Source organism: Peromyscus eremicus, chromosome 9 (assembly GCF_949786415.1).
Source record: "Peromyscus eremicus chromosome 9, PerEre_H2_v1, whole genome shotgun sequence".
Lineage (NCBI taxonomy): Eukaryota > Metazoa > Chordata > Mammalia > Rodentia > Cricetidae > Peromyscus > Peromyscus eremicus.
This window is the reverse complement of record NC_081425.1, coordinates 54,042,373-54,059,292: the sequence shown is the minus strand read 5'-3', so window position 1 is coordinate 54,059,292 and position 16,920 is coordinate 54,042,373. Positions and strand designations below refer to the sequence as shown.

Here is a 16,920-nt window from a genome sequence, read left to right as displayed (position 1 = left end):
CTTTCATTTTCCCAAAGTGAACCCTATCCTCAGTAAGCAATTCCCCCACTCTCTTCAAGCCCTGACAATCCCATTCATCCATCTCTCTGAGTCTGACTCACATAAATGAATCATATAGCAGTCGGCATTTTGTGTGTATGGCTTATTCTACTTAGCTGAATGTTCTCAAGGTTCAGCCATATTGTGGCATGAGTCAGAATTTCCATTCCTTTTAAGACTGAATAAAAATTCCTTTCAATGGATACTCCACATTTATTGATCCATTCATCTATCGATGCACCCTTGAGTGAATAATTCCACTGTGAACGCAAGTGCGCAGATGTTTCTTTGAGACCTGGCTTTTCAATTCTTTTGGAATATGCCCCAAATGGGACTTTGCCCAATGCAGGATTAGATGATGGTTCTACATTTAGGTCTTTCAGAAACTGCAAAGAAGGGGGTCCCCAGAAGCTGTACCACTTTTCTCTTCCTTGGACTCTGGGCTTTCATCGTACCTGCTACTCCAAAAGGCCTCCGCAGTCCACAGGTGTGCTTTTTACCCTCCTTCAGCTCCATACGGCCCACCCGGACAATCTGGCACACAAGGCTGATGCGTGGCCGGATGAGGTCTGTGCTGCTGAGGTCCTGCAGGCAGAGAATGCATGAGAGAGGTTGGCTGTCATGTCCTGCTCAGAGAATACTACCCCGTGCTGAAACACCAGAACAGTGCCTCTCTTCCCACCTACCCCAAAACTACTGTGGCAACAGAGAAAATTAGCATCTATTTACCTATAAAACGGTGTTCTTTTATTCTCTGGTCCCCACTTCACCTTTCTAGACTAGATCAGAGTCAGCCTGCACCTCTACAGTTGAGAGGTGGGTAAGGTGTTAAAAACCAGGACACTCTGACACTTTGGGTCCTTCCGCAGTATGTTTTAGTACAAGACACATCTCAGCGTCATTTGACATAAACACTTGCATGATGCTGACACTGGGCATCGACAGAAGCCTGTAAGAGCCCAGGCTAGCCTTGACCTCGATAGGTAACACTCGAGGTTGACCATGAACTCCAGATCTTCCTGCCTTCACCTCTCGAGTGCTGGGATTACAGGTAAGGGCCACCCCTCACTCCTCCCAGCTCACCTTCTAAGCAATCTGAGAGGCAAGTGTTACCCAGGTATGGTTTTGTGAGGTTCCTCACCTGCTTCCTGAGAATATATATAAATAGGGAATAAACAGCAAGAGGTGTGGGGGTGGAACTGTTCCTGTTTGCAGCTGAGGCTCCTGTGTGTGTGTGTTCTTAAGGAGGGGGCGAGTGACCCAGAAAGGAGCTCATAGATCTCATTCACTTAACATCAGAAATAACTTCATTAGATCTCAGAACCCTTTTAGGAAACAGCAGCCCAGCCTCTTACTGAATCATGAATTACTTTTCAAATAATCACTCCAAATCTACGCCCTGTAATTTGGTAAAGACACGTCACCGAGACAGCAATACACACCAGTAATCACCCACCCCAAATCTCTGCTTGAGGCTCTACCGAGCTTCCACTAATGGAAAATAGACACACTGGGTGGCAGCTTCTATAAACCGTAGCATATTGATATCATTAAATAATACATAGTCATTTATTAATGAGTTCTGAAGACTGTTGAATGACCAAGGGAATGGCCACCACATTTGATTTGATTGAAACGGCTAGACATGAAATTTACATACTGGATGACCCTCTGGCTGGCTGGGAGAGCGTGGGAGCAGGGAAGGAAAGGGTAATCGCAGCTGTACTAAGTTAAGACTGATTAAACGATGAACCGAAGATTTAACAGGGCCTAAAAGATGTACACATGGTCCCATAAACAACGGTTGACGGCAGGGGAAAACCCCACTTGGTTTCAAAACTGAACAAATACTACAGAAGTCTAGCGTGAAATTGCAGAGCATTCTGTGCCTGTGTTTGCAGGGGAGGAACAGGAAGGGCTCTGTGCAGGGACAGAGAACCGGCGCAGGTGCGAGACTTGAGAGGCCGACAGAGGGGCCAGACCAGCGCTTAGTCACTGGCGGCTGCGGCTGCTGCATTGTCACTGGAACTTGGTTTTGCCTGTCTTGGACTCAGAAAGAGTAGGTGATGAAGCATTAGTGTGGGCCGATGGGAGAAGGGAAAGAGAGTCAGAGCTGGGGACCCAACTATCAAGATTTCCCAAGTCCCCTTCAGCCCCAAGGTGTGTTCTAAAAAAAAAAAACAAAGTCAAGCCCAGAAAGTTCTAACCCAAGAAGAAGACAGTTGCCAGGTCTAAACTATAGCCTCAGGCACTGCCAGGCTCCTGAGCTGCATGCAGCAGCACCCTGCAGAGACTAGGAACCCTCTACTCAGAGCGAGGTTCTCGGAAAAGGTCTGATCACTTTTGCCCTCACCGTGACCTTGGTCTGGGAGCGCTCCTTCTCAGTTAGTAATCTGCATGGCTGACTCTCTTCAACTTCATTATCTTCCTCAAATGTCTTCTATTGTCGTACTTTGGAGTGCTGGGCATTGAACCCACAGCCTAGTGCATGCTAAGGGTGTGCCCTACCACAGATGCCTACTCCCAGCACTGAAACAATCTATTGAAAGCAGAAGCTTCATGGTGGGGGAGGTGGCTCAATGCGGGAAGTGCTCGCCATGTAAGCATGAGAACCTGAATCCAAATCCTCAGATGTCGTATAAAGCCAGGTACTGTGGCACACATCTGAAATCCTCATGTTCCTAGAGAGGATCGGAGGTGGAGGCAGGAGAATCTTTAGAATAGCTTTGTCCATGCAAAGACCCTGTCTTGAAACAATGTGGAAGGGGAAGACAAACATCCAACGCTGACCTCTGACCTCTGCACATGAACTAGGACACCTGTGTGACCTCGGGAACACACACTTCATACACACACATACATACCAAAAGTTAAGTATGCATACGTGCATGTAGCAGCAATTAATGAAAAAAAGAGACCGTGAGTTTGAAAGAGAGCAAGGAGAGGCATATGGAGGGCCTGCAGGGAGGAAAGGATTTGGGGGAAAGAATGTGATTTTATTATAATTTCCAAAAGAAAAGAAAAAAAAAGACTAAGAGTAGGAAACCATTTTCATGATAATAAAATCAATACACAACTGTAACTAAGTTGAGAACAAAAGTTAAATGAATAAATATACCAGTAAAACACAAGCCTCCCCCAGCAATACCTTGGCAAAACCTCTGGCACCTCAAGATTGAGGCTGTTGTTGATAATCCACCCACTTGTGTCAGGATTGTTTGTATTTGTCTGATCCACCCGCACAAAAGCTGCTCAAGAACACGGTTTCTTTCCCTGTTTTGTTCACAGATGGTCTCAAGTGTGCAGATTGGTATGTGGTACCTAGTATATACTCACTAAGTGAATAAGTGACTGGGCTATGCCCACTCATAGGACAATGATGGCTTTCCTTTTCATCTCTTACGTTTTCCATATATTTATCACTTGCATCCCGCTGAAACAGTAAGAAACTGAAGAAACAGAAAGTGAGACTGGGCTGGTTAGATGGCTCCACGGATAAAGGAGCTTGCTGCCAAGACTAAGGACCTGAGTTCTACACCCGGGTTCTACTTAGTGGAAGAAGAACCTACTTCTGCAAATTGGCCTCTGACCTCCACACACTTAGGCCACAGCAAAACACCCATACACATGCATATACATAGATGTAGAAAATAATGCAAAAAATATTTATAAAGAAGGCAGGACTCACAGTGAACACTGCTTGGAGGTTATTCAGCTTCTCTATCTCCTTGGGCATCCCGTTACTGCCCCAGCGAATTAGGTAGTTCTCACTAGCAGGAAAAAAAAGGAAATTACTCTTAGTGAGAGGGCATCTGGGGCAGAGGCTGCTCACAGCAAGAGGCGGAAGTGCCTCATGAGGAGGCAGGTGCTGTGGAAGAAAGCGCGCGCGCGCGCACACACACACACACACACACACACACACACACACACACTTCATACATACACACACACATCATACATGAGGGTCCTCTGTGTTTGAAAGACTCCCTACTACAGAGAACAAGCTATAGAGTGACAAACACCGCTTAAGATGGCTCAGACATGGAATTTCATGAGTTCTTTTGTCTGGGGTCATCATTCCACCTCAAATTTCTTGTCTACAAGTTTCAGCTTTGCTGAAGCAAAAGTTTAATTTTAGAGTTGGGCATGGTGGCTCCGGTCTGTGATCTCAGCACTCTGGAGATTGATCATCATTATTTGAAGCTAGCCTGAGCTACATAGTGAACTGGCCAGCCTGAGATAGTCAGGGAAACCATGTCTCAAGAGGCCACAATTATAAAAGCTTCATTTGGTAAGTTAGTCCCAATCCATCCTTCACAGTCCACATCATACAAGTGACTTAGTAACTGCTGTGGGATGGTCTGTATGTCAAGTGTGTTGCTGATTGGTCAACAAATAAATCACTGATTGGCCAGTGGCTAGGCAGGAAGTATAGGCGGGACAAGGAGGAGAATAAAGCTGGGAAGTGGAAGGCTGAGTCAGAGAGACACTGCCAGCCGCCATGATGACAAACAGCATGTGAAGATGCTGGTAAGCCACGAGCCATGTGGCAAGGTACAGATTAATGGAAATGGATTAATTTAAGCTGTAAGAAGAGTTAGCAAGAAACCTGCCACGGCCATACAGTTTGTAAGCAATATAAGTCTCTGTGTTTACTTGGTCGGGTCTGAGCGGCTGTGGGACTGGCGGGTGAGAGAGATTTGTCCTGACCATGGGCCAGGCAGGAAAACTCTAGCTACAAGTAACCATTTTTACTTTTTGAGAAAGGGTCTTATGCTGCCCAGGCTGGTCTTAAACTCACTATGTAGCTGGCTCTCTGTCTCCACCTTTCTGGTGCTGGGATTACAGTCCTGTGGCATCCATCTGGTTTATGTAATGCTGGGGATTGAACATGGGGCTTTGAGAATGCTAAGAAAGCAGTCTATGAGCTGAGTACACCTAGGCCCCAGGAATTACTTTTTACAGCGTTCATAAGGATAAATCTTCAAATGGAGTTGTTTGGCGTTTGTTCAACAAATCCTCAAGTTGTTCAGTGAAGGTCACCCTGGGGCTCAGCCACAGTCTTTAGACTTTCTTTATGTCGACTTTTTTTTACCCCAGCAGTTTTGGGTTCATGGGAGAGTTGAGCTGCAGAGTTCCCAAACACATAGCCCCCATCTAACCATCTTATAACTGCTTATAACCTTCATGGACACATCCTCATTCAGACAGCTGACAGGAGAGCTCACGGATGGAACAGTGACTTGCATGGGCTTGGACAGAGACACAGTGACAGGCACTCGCCATTGCCATATCCTACAGCTCAGTCGCAGGGCCGTGAGTCCCCACTGTGTTTCACTTCATCTCTCTCATTCTTCCCCTAGGGCCTTCTGAACTCTTTATCCTTGCGTCTGCATCCTGAGCTGCTCCATTCACTCTTTAAACCCTACAGAGTACACACTCGGAAGCTGCATGGTGCCAGCATCCATAGACAAAGGCTTCAGAGCCCAAAGGACTTCATTTTATTTTCTATCATCAGAAGTGACTACACCCACTGTCCACATCTTGCTATCTCAAACCCAGTGAAGGGCTCCTGGATAAGGGCAGGGGAAGACTTTACTTTGCAAGTCCAAGCACCAGTGACATGGGTCTCCATTACCTGATGAAGGTGGACTGGTCTGGGTCATACAGGGCCATGAAGAGCTCCGCATCCTCGCCGATGTTACAGACAAAGTTCTTGAAGTTCACATAGAGGCCGTAGGTGTGCACAGTATTGAAGATTGCCTGGCCTCTCAAGTCCAGGTTCTGCAAAATGCTCTGGGCCACAGGACAGGAGAGAAGACTTAAGCAAACGGGAAAAAGTATTGGCAAAGAAGTCACCCTATAAAAAAGGGACAGCTGCTATACTCAAGGAGAAGTACTTGCTAAGAACTGAGCAGATGTGGACCTGAACCAATCATCCCTCAGTCAAACAAACACATCAGCATTATCAGATAACCGAAGTGGTCCTGTTCAGGGACTTGGGCCAAATAATTCAATAAATGCTGTCTAAGAGACTGCAGAGATGGCCTCCCATATAAAGTGCTTGCTGTGGAAGAATGAAGACCAGAGTTCGGATCCCCAACATTCATGGAAATCCCTGGTGGGCACAGCAGTCCACCTGTAATCCCAGCACACAGGAGATAGAGACAGGATCCTGAACAAGCTGGCTAGCTAGACTAGCTGACTTGGGAAGCTCTAGGTTCACGTGAGAGACCTTTCTTCAGTAAATAAGATGCAGAGTGAGAGAGGAGGCTACCCAACGCCAACCTCTGGCTTCCACTCCCACCTGCATATACATATATGTATTCATGTGGGTTCACACACATGCAAGCAAACATACCTACCTGTATGCACACCACATACATACACATGAAAAATAACCATGCTGTCTACAGGTGATAACTCAGTATTTAGCAGACCCGTGAGGCTTCCATGTCCTATGACAGGATGCTGGGGGATCAAACTTAAATCACTTAATCCACTACCAACTTCACAGGAAACATGGTTCCATGAGAAAGGTATACCCTTGGGTGTGGCTCTCACTAGATGCAGAATCACAGTCACCTACTATCGTGACTGCTCTCCAGAAAGCAAAAGCAATAAAGAGCACACAGACAAATCTTTCCTCATCCAAACAGAAAATACATCAAATGCCAACATGGTAGGTCACGGTGGTCAGAATGTGGCTGACAGGTTTTTTCTTTTTCTGATTTTCTCCACCTTTCTAAGTTTTCTTTACTTCCAATTTTTTCCCAAAGTGTCATTTAAAATAGCTTCATCTTGGAAATCACAATATTTATAACAAATAGAGAAGTTTATACAATAAAAAGTCTTCCTTTCATCCAGTTCTCCTTCCCAGAGGCATCTTTATTTTTATTTTGTATATTTATGTGTATGAATGTTTAGGCTGCATGTACTCTGTGTACCATGTGCGTGCCTGGTGCCTGCAAAGGTCAGATGAAGACACAGATCCCTTGGAAATGGAGTTATGAGCTGCTGAGAAGCACTAAGTGGGTGCTGGGAACCAAACTCGGGTCCAGAGGCAGCTTTGAATGGCTAGTTTCTAATCCACCATTCCAGTTACTCTGTGGATATGCAAGCACTGGAGGGTGGATGCCCTTTGTTTCTTTTTAAAACAAGTACTATTTTATAAAATAGTTCTGCATCTTTCTACACACACACACACACACACACACACACACACACACACACATATACACCTACCATTGTTCCCTTTCCAAATTGGAACACAAATACTGGCCTCATTCTTTCTGCCCACTTTTAAAATGAGGACACATGTGATCTTTCTAGGCATTTCTATTTCTATTGTCTACTACTCCTTTTTTTTGGCACTAAAAACCAAAGCAAAGAAGGAAATCCTAGCAGCTTGACCTGCACCCTGGAGGAAACGTACCTTTTCTTCTTGGATCTTCTCTTCTATCCTTTTTGAAGCAACTTCATGGGCCTTGAAGAGGGCAATAGTGCTGGTGTTGTCTGGGTCCAAGATGTTCCCATTGTCATCACGCACCACCAGATCCAGTCCAAGCATTCTGAAGAGAAAGGAGGTGGTAAGTAGCTCTCCCCTCCACTGCCCTCTTTATAGAAGAAGCTGTATCAGAAAGCCCAGGAGATCCAGGAGAAACAGGTAGGGACTGGACACCACCTGGGAGTTCCCTCCTTCCGATCTCCACCTCCTTTCCACCTCCAGTAACATAACACAGCTCAGGAGGCCATCCCAGCCAAACCTGCGTGCGTGTGCCAAGGACTTGGCCCAAAGCAAGACAGTAACATTGACACTGATTCTGACCAAAGCCCTCTTTGCAGTGATTCCCTGGCCCAGTCTCCTGTGATCTGACATGGTAAGAACATCAAACCCACACATCATCCTTCAAAAGCCTTCCCTGACTTCCTTACTCAGTGTTGTCTTCAAGAAGGAAGTGGTCCTGGGGGCTACCTTCTCATAATCCATCTCTCTGCTGGCTCCGCTGTCATTCATACTGTAGTCTGAACGCTGGCTTTAACATATGCTCTCTCTAGGACCCCTTCACTCTGCAAGGCCTAGGCTCCTTCATGTGTAAATGCTTCCTACCCTTGAAGGTTGCCATAAGAACTTGATTGAGATCACTGCAGAAAAGCATCTCATAGAACCTCACACACAGTAAGCACCAACGTTAGCTCTGACTGCAGGGAATGGCACAAGAAAACTGGTAACAAAAGCTCTGCAGGCTGCAGGGCAAGAGCAGAGACAAGCACGCCCCTCTCCTAAGGCTTTTGTGCCCAATGGGCACAGAGGTAGAAAGAACTCAGAGTCTGGGGGAAGAGAATTCTGCTCTCAGTCCTCAGCCCACCTTCTAGGCACCTGCAGGAGTGAGCTGCGATGTCCCACAGCAACACTCAAGGGCTAACAACCAGAGGTGCCAAGCCCTTGGGATGCAAGCGGTCATGCCTCACTTCCCTCCTCCCTGCTCTACGGCAACTCAACGAGTCACCTGCCTTGGCAGCTTCTTTCCCACAGTGGCCAGACCACCCAGACCGGAGAGCGACGGCATGCTGGCAGAGCTGGGTCATGGATGTATTGGCAGCTCTGTTTCCTGAGCTGCTTTCAAGGACACGTGTGAGAAAGCAGGCATGCTCTGCCATGTGGGAGACATTAACATGCTATGCCAGGCCTTGGGGGAACCTCCAGGCCAATGCTACTGTGGCAAGCCCACAAAAGGACAGAGCCTCATTCTACCTCGGCTGGCTTTCTGAAAGATCAGAAAGATCTTTCTGAAAGCTGCAGAAAGATCTGCAGCTGTGGCAGTGACGGTCACCTGGGGACACTTCTCCTGTTGTTATGACCAAAACATACTGACAAAAGCAACCTAGAGGAGAAAGGGCTTACTTTGGCTCACAGTTCAAGGGATGGCATGGCAGACGACCTGAGGCCGGTCACATTACATCATCACTTAGGAAGCAGATGTAGGCTGGTGCTCTGCTAGCTTCTCTTATTCAGTTCCAGGACTCCAGAGAAAGATGCTGCCCCACATTTCAGGTGGGGGTTCTCTCCTCAGTTAACCTAATCTAGAAACCCCATCACAGATGTGCCCAGAGGTTTGTCTCCTAGAGGATTCCAGATCCTGTCTAGGAGACATCAACACTGACCATCACAGAAGACAAGTATATTAGAGAAGGGATTCACATCTCAGCTGCAGGCAGAGTCAGACCTAGAGGCGGGGCCTGTGATTAAGTTAAATCCTTCCCACTGCCTTTGTGACCTGGAAAGAAATCAGTTAAGTCCACATCTCCCTAAATAAAATTGGAATAAAAAATAATTATTTCACAATAACTACCTCCTAAGGGTTATAAGTATGTGACGTGTACAACGGAGGCAGTTTGTGAAACTGACTGAAGTCTGCATCCCATGTTGACTCCAATTCTTTCTAAATACAGCTTATTAGAGTAGTGCATTTAAAGACTAGGCTAATGAACTGTATTTTAACAGAGGTGTGAAGGATAAGCAAGAGCCATGGGGCAAATGGAGAGACAGAAATGGCATCATCATCAACTAGATAACCTAAATACCAAATGAAGAGCAGCAAAGCTAACAGAGGGCTTCTGAGGTCTTCTGGAAGGGGCTGGCTGAAAGCAGGAATCCCCAGCCACACCCACCGTGAATGTGGAGGAATGGACTGAATTTCTCATGTTGGGAAAGGCAGTGGTACCTGGAAGCTCCAGGTCTACCTGTGATACTTAGGAGCTTGCTGCAGAAATGGACACGTAAATGTGTAGATAGAATTAACGGGAAGGAAGGATGGCTTACCATGCCAGGGAATCTGAATTGCACCACTGCCAATTATGGTGCCAGTCCCAGTTAGGAGAGGTTGGGGGGAAAAGAAAACGACAGCAATCCATTTAATATCCATTGTTGGAATAAAAACATAGTCGTGGGCATCTGAAAGGGCCATCTCTATGTGCCAGATCACTCAGGCGTCTGAAAGGCCATCTCTATGTGCCCAGTCACTCTTGGCTTCTTTGCCAAGGGAGAAGCTAGGAGGACAGAAAACCTGCTTTCTCTGCTCTTGTGTCAGTCGGTGGGATCCGAGGGCCAATGCGACACCTGACCCAAGGAAGGGACTGTGACATTTTTCACTGAAATTAAATATTTTCTAAGACACAAAGACAGTAAGTTGCAACATTATTATTTGATCAAAAGTTTGCTGTGAGACTAGAGGGCTGTAGGGACCCTGGGGGTACTATGGTTTGAACGGGAAACGTGCCTCACATGCTCATACGTTTGAGCACTTGTCAGATGGCGGCACTGGTCTGAGGGCTTGCACAACCTTTTGGGATGCAGTGCTTAGTCAATAAACTTGGACTGCTAGGGGGTGGGCCTCCGGTTCTAGTCTAGAGCACCCTGCTCTCCGGTGTGCCAGGTGAAGGAGCTCTGTCACAGATTCCTGTCATCATCGCCAAGGACAGGTGCTGCTCTGCCGCGCCTTCCCCATTACGACGAACTCTACTCTCTGGAACCACTAGCCAAAGTCAATCTTTACTCCCTTTAGTTTCTTCTTCTATCCAGTATCTTACCACACACAAGAACCCCACCCCCACCCCAAGACATTAACACAAGGAAGGAGGTGGTTAATTGGTCTAGTTATGCAGATGGGTAGGAAGAACAATTTCTAATTTCCTGCTGCATAGTAGCATAGCTACGGTTGGCAAAAATTAACTTTTTATGTCAAAATACCCAGAAAGGGGGATTGTAAATGTTCCCAACATAAAGAAAGGATGACTGCCAAAGAGATGGGCATGCTATATAACCTCATTAATCATCATCATATATAAATACTGTATACATGTGCCTCATAAATACGGATAATGATGTATAATGTGTGAGTACAGCATTTACTTATTTTCTGTTGTTTTTCAGACAGGGTCTCATACAGCCAATCAGGCTGCCTTGAACTTGCTATACAGTCAGGCATCCTTGACCAGAACTTCTGATCCTCCTGCCTCCATCTTCAGAGAGCTGATTACAGCACCACCACACCCAGTTTATGCTGTGCTGGGCTTCGTGCAAGCTAGATAAACACTCAACCAACTGGTCTACCTCCTCAACCTTCAATTTGAAATTGTTTAAAGGATTTGATTTGGGGGGTTTGTTTTTGGTTTTTTGTTTTGTTTTGTTTTTGTTTTTTCAAAACAGGGTTTTCCTGTATAGCCCTAGCTGTCCTGGAACTCGATTCCTAGATCAGGCTGGCCAAGAACTCAGATCTGCCTACCTCTGCCTCCGAGCGCTGAGATTAAAGGCGTGCGCCACCACGCCCAGCCTTAAAGGACTTTTTAAACTTTCTGTGAACAGTACCTGGTGTGAAGGTGCCGGTCACTTCCCACATCTTGGGTGTAAAAATGTCCTAGGTTACCTGTTCCCATGATCGATTTTGGCCGTGACCTTCTTCTTCAGCTCCGCTAGTTCGTCCTTGGGGAGTGTCCCAGACAGGATCTGGGAGCGCCACTCGATCAGACTGTAGGTCATTTGCTGCAGCTGGCGGAATAGTGTGACCTTGTTGTTCTAAAACAGGAAAGGACAGAAAGGAAAACAAAGATGTGAAGGAGAAAGAGTTTCTTAGCATAGATTAGCTGCTACAGGGTGTCACTTAATCATTAGGTCACATGGTGAGCTGCACACTTCAAGGCATATTTTCATGTTGCTAGGGATAAATTTGCCCAAGCTACTCTGAATTTGTCCCAAAATGTAACTCTAAAACTGGGTAAACAGTTGCAGATTGGTCCTAAATCATAAACCCATCCTAAAATTCTGACCATGTCCCTTTCTCTGTTTAAAACCCTTTAGGCATTCCCACCAGGGATAAGAGAGTTCATTGTAAGTCCTTTTGTGGTTGGCCTGGACCACATTCCCATCTATATTTTGTATCAAGCTACATCACAGTATCTGTGCTTCATCATGCACAGCTGCGATCATTTCTTCCAAATGTTCTGGAGCCTGTCATCATTTCCTCCACCTGCAACTACACTGTCCTTCTCTTTCCAAACCTCTTTTGTACATACACGCTCATATGTGGGAGTGTTCACACATGTGTGTGTATGTGTGCAGGTGGGATCAAGATCGGGGCTCCTCCTTGAAGCGTGATCCTAATTAGCCTTACCAATAAAAACCTAGAGTCAAATACTGGGGTAATAACCTGAAAGATCAGAGAAGCAGAGCAGCAGCCACTAGTGACTGGTTACCTCTACGAATCCTCAGACGGAAAAGGGGGAGGGATCCTGTCTCTACTCGCCTTATATTCCTGTCTCCATCTCCCAATTATGCTGGGATTAAAGGCATGAGCCTCCCAAGTGCTGGGATCAAAGGTGTGAGCCACCACCACCTGGCTCTATGGTTAACCCTCTGATCTCCAGGCAAGCTTTATTTGTCAGAACACAAACAAAATATCACACAACTCTTCCCCATTCACCCTTCACCGTTTTTAAGACAGACTCTATGGCTGAACCTGGAACGCAGTGACTTAGGTAGAATGGCTGGTCAATGAGCCCCAGGGAACTGCTGGTCTCTACCTCCTCAGCTCTGGGATTACTCATGTTTGCCATCACACTCAGCTTTTACGTGAGCATTGGAATCCAAAATCAGATCCCCTGCTTGTACAGCAACTGAGCCATCTCCCCAGCTCCACCAGCTGCCTAATTCTGACTACAGTCTCAACTGAGTCTTGAGTTAGCCATGCCTTCCTTTGATTGTAATTTATAACCCACACCAGCACACAGAGCCCTGGAAGACTGTGGCCTAGCTGGCTCTCTTCCTGGCCAGGAATCACCCCTTTTGCGTCTGTGTCTGCAAAATACACCAAGGAAAGAATTATAAGGGGAGAAATAACCAATTTCAGAGATACGGAATATTGAAAAATATGACTTTTAAATTTTTATTCTTAAAAATCTCTATTCCCCCAGCAAATGGACATTGATTATTATTCTGGGCTTTACTAGTAACTCACCAAACTGTGCTAAAGCAAAGTTACAACCAAATAATCTTTTGTATCTCAATAATTTTACGAGTCAAATACTTGATGTCTGAGCCATCACCCTCTCAGTTCTATCTAAATGGTTGACTGGATCATTATGTACTCTAAAGAAAACCATCAGCCAGTGAGAATGAATTGGAAACAAAGTTCCTGCCCTGGAAAATCCAGCATCGTGGAGGGGAAGAGAAGTAATAAATAGGTATGCGTAGGCATGTATTTACTATGTACTATGTTATTTTTTTTTCCCAGAAGCACTGGGATTGAATTTAGGAACTCACACATGCTAAACAAGCGCTCTTAATACTGAGCTACAACCCTGGGGCTTATATTACTATATCTATACACACAAGATAATCTCAGATTACCAAGAGTATAAGAAAGAAAATGGGAAAATAAGGAAAAGAAAAAACTGAACAAGCTGGATGTAGTGATGCACACCTTTAATCTCAGCACTTGGGAGGTGGAGGAAAGAATATCTCTGTGAAGTTCAAGCCCAGCCTTGACTACATAGTGAGCTCCAGGCTAGCCAGAGTACACAGTGTGACTCTGTCTCAGAAAAAAAAAAAAAAAAAAAAGTAGAATATGATGCTATACACATAGTGGAAAGGGCCACTTTAGACAGTCAGGAAAAGCACACTATATTTGAAATGTATCATTCCTTACAGACTATGACACTAGTGGTTTCTTGTTTGTAGGTAAAAGTCATGATGATGTTATAGGACCATGTAGTTCTGAAGTTAGTTTATAACTCACCTGTTGTGTGTCAACCATTGTTAAAGTTCAGTACTCGGTGTCTAAGCGATTTCAACCTTGGTTCCACCTGAATGGTTGACTGGCCCATTACATAGAGAAGATATATTGACAATGTAGGGAGAAAGGTGAGAGGAGGTGGAGAAGGGAGTGGGGGGTGGAGATAGTGAGGGGACGTTCTAAGGGCTGCCACTATTTCCCCTCTTGTTGGTGTTCTCTAACAACTCCAGGAACAGATCCCCAGGCAAAAGCCTCAGCCAGAACAGAGCTAGAAACATCCAAGGTATTTCTGAACAAAGCTTAAATCTATCTGTAGGAAGAAGCCTGGCCCACAGGTGTGGCAGTGAGAGGCAGGGATGAGATTAGTAACTTTTGATAAAAACTCTGATACAAGTTCAAAGTTCACAGGAACAAGAGGAGGAGGAGGAGGAGGAGGAGGAGGAGAAGGAGGAGGAGGAGGAGGAGGAGTCCAATTATCTGTGATCTCAAGGGGCTTTATTTACACTGCGGAGCTGCACAATCCAAAAGGCAGTTCCTATTGAAGACCAGGATGGTATTCACATCTTTGTGCACCCTCCCGAGCCAGGCCTTAGAAAGCAGAAGGAGATAGGGAAAGATCTTGTCTTCAGTCAACATAGGTAAAACCTCTGCCTTTTTAGTTCAATTCTGCATGCAATGTTCCCATTCCATTGTTTCACAAACTGGGGGGGGGGGGGGGGAGGTTGGGGGCTGGTGGTGGCTGAGCCTACAGACTGGCTAAGCCTTTCAGAACTGCTAGATGGAAAAGGAGCTTTTCCCCTTCCCTGTGACTCCTCTACTCCTATAGCTTTTAGTGTCTCCTAGCTGTAATTATGGCATTCACTTCCACACTCAAGAGAAAGAAAGGGTTCCAGGGGCCCCGGGAATCCTCTGCATGATAATGTGCTTTGTCTGGAGGCACATGCTCACATGTTCTCAGTCTCAATTATATCAGACATGATCCGTGGCACTTTAATTATCGCCTGTCCATATCAGCCTTGTTTGCCAAGTCCTTCCCCCAAAGAAGGATGAAGACAGCCATTCTTCTCTCTCTCACTGTGCCAAATTCATTCTCAATAGACAAGCTGGAACAGGGCAGAGGAAGTGAGTTCCCTGCTTACTTCAAGGAGAAGGGCTTTGCCCCAACTGCTCTGGGCTAGCCGTTTGCATCCTAGATGCCCCTCCCTGCCCCTCTGGCACCTCATGCATTTTTTTGGGGGGGGGTAGCATCTGAGGGCATAAGAGGAAGATCCTGCGCTCCCAAGTAGAATGAGTATGTCACATTCTTCTGTGTCTCTCCAGTTGTCCTCTGCCTGGGTTTGGATATGACTTGTCCTCCCCAAGGGGTCCAATGCGCAGAGCCATGATGGGGGTGGTTGACTTTCTGAGTGGCCCAGTAGGAGGTAATTTAACCACAGGGGGTCTGCTGAGAGGGAGGGGTTAAAGGTGGCCTCCTGGACTAAGCTAGTTCTAAATCGGTTTATTCTTTGGTAATTTCATACATAGATACAGTATATCATCTTAAGCCTATCCTCTCCCCAGGCCCTTCCCCATCCATCTTCCTGAGTTTGCTGTTCTGTAACCCACTGAGTCCAGTTAACAGAGCTTGCTAGACTACCGATCGGTGCTGTCGGCTTGATCATGTGTAGGTTTTGGGTAGGTAACCACAGCTGCCGTGAGTTCATGAGACCAATGACCCCTGCCACATCCACAAGACAGCACTCCACAGCACTCCTCCTTAGCCTTCTTAGATTCTTTCTGGCCCCCTCTCACAAGATGATGTCCCCTGAGCCTTGGTGACAACAGGGGTAGGGGTGGGGGAGTGATGTTGTATAGGTGTCTCATTCCGGCTGAACTCTCCACAGCCTACTTCTACAGTTACTACAATCATAACTGGTCCAAGAGTCGCTTCCTCTCAGCTCTTGGACCGGTTATGATTCTAGTAACTGCCGACCACAGCAGAAGGCAGTTCTCTGGCTAAGGTGAGGACAGTATGTTCGTTCTTGATAAAGTTGTTAGGAAAGAGTGCAGCCCTGGGCTGGGAATCACTCCTGCCTCACCCTGTGAGGTCTTCTCCCTGTACACAATCCTGCCATGAAGCAATCTTCTGTGATATGACGGCAATAGGGATGAACAGATACAGGTGCCCGATCCTGAACGTTCAGTTTCCAAAACTGGGAGCAAAACAAACCTGGTTTTGTTTTGTTTTGTTTTGTTTTGTTTTATACAATCCCTCGGCTCTGGTGTTCTGTGCTGGGAGCAGAAAATGGACTAAAGGCTCTCCGGGCTGGCCTCTGCTTCCTACATCCGACACAACCCAAGCCTGCCCTCTACAGAGCCTCTCCTCTACCATCTTCGGTCTTCTCCAAGTTAGCCTTTTCTCTACTGTTAGCCATCGTCACATCATCTCTGCAAACGTCAGCATGATCCTGGGATCTAGCAGGAACTTGGGAACAAATCTGAGGGCTTAAATTTTTAAAAGAACAGTCTGGTTTCAATTTGAGTGAGGAACTGTTACCCCACGGAACACACCCCAGATACCATTTTCTACCAGACAATACAGCCATCCCTCTATCTCACTTGGTGTATTTTTCTAATCCAGATGTTTATCCTTTTTCCTTCTTTGTTAGAATTTCTGGAGAGAAAGACCAAAGCACAAGAACAGATAGCTTTGTCCCCCATGGTGACAGGAATGCAGCAGTCACCTGGGGAGTATTCCGGAAATCTGGAGGCTATTCAGGCCACCATATGGACTGATTAGGTGTCAGGACACAGGTTCTTCTCACCTCCTCTCCTTCTTCCATGGGGTTTTATGATTTAGAAGGAAAAGTACCTGAGGGAACATATGGGGACTTGGCTTCTATTTCTAATTTTATCATTAACTTGCTATGTGACTTTGGGCAAAGATCCCTGCCCAAAGACATCTTCCAGTCTATGGCAGAGCTGTTCAACTCCATTAATCCTACCAAGCAACTTCCTGATTGGCTGCTTCCGACTGCCTCACTTCTTTGCCTTGCTCTGCACACACTCAGTGGGAATTATACAAATGCTCCCCAAGGATGGAGCTTTGCAA

At 46.1% G+C, this 16,920-nt stretch overlaps 1 protein-coding gene across 1 annotated transcript in view; it reads right to left on the bottom strand.

The window, feature by feature from the left end:
* Dock5 (dedicator of cytokinesis 5) overlaps nucleotides 1-16,920 on the bottom strand; it is a 196,355-nt gene that overhangs the window by 83,422 nt on the left and 96,013 nt on the right. Inside the window, exons 6-10 of the mRNA XM_059273411.1 lie at nucleotides 11,466-11,614; nucleotides 7,475-7,610; nucleotides 5,678-5,835; nucleotides 3,728-3,809; nucleotides 495-624 (exon numbers count right to left, since the gene is read on the bottom strand). Of these exons, the coding sequence (XP_059129394.1) occupies nucleotides 495-624; nucleotides 3,728-3,809; nucleotides 5,678-5,835; nucleotides 7,475-7,610; nucleotides 11,466-11,614 (655 nt within the window). The remainder of the gene's footprint in view (nucleotides 1-494; nucleotides 625-3,727; nucleotides 3,810-5,677; nucleotides 5,836-7,474; nucleotides 7,611-11,465; nucleotides 11,615-16,920) is intronic.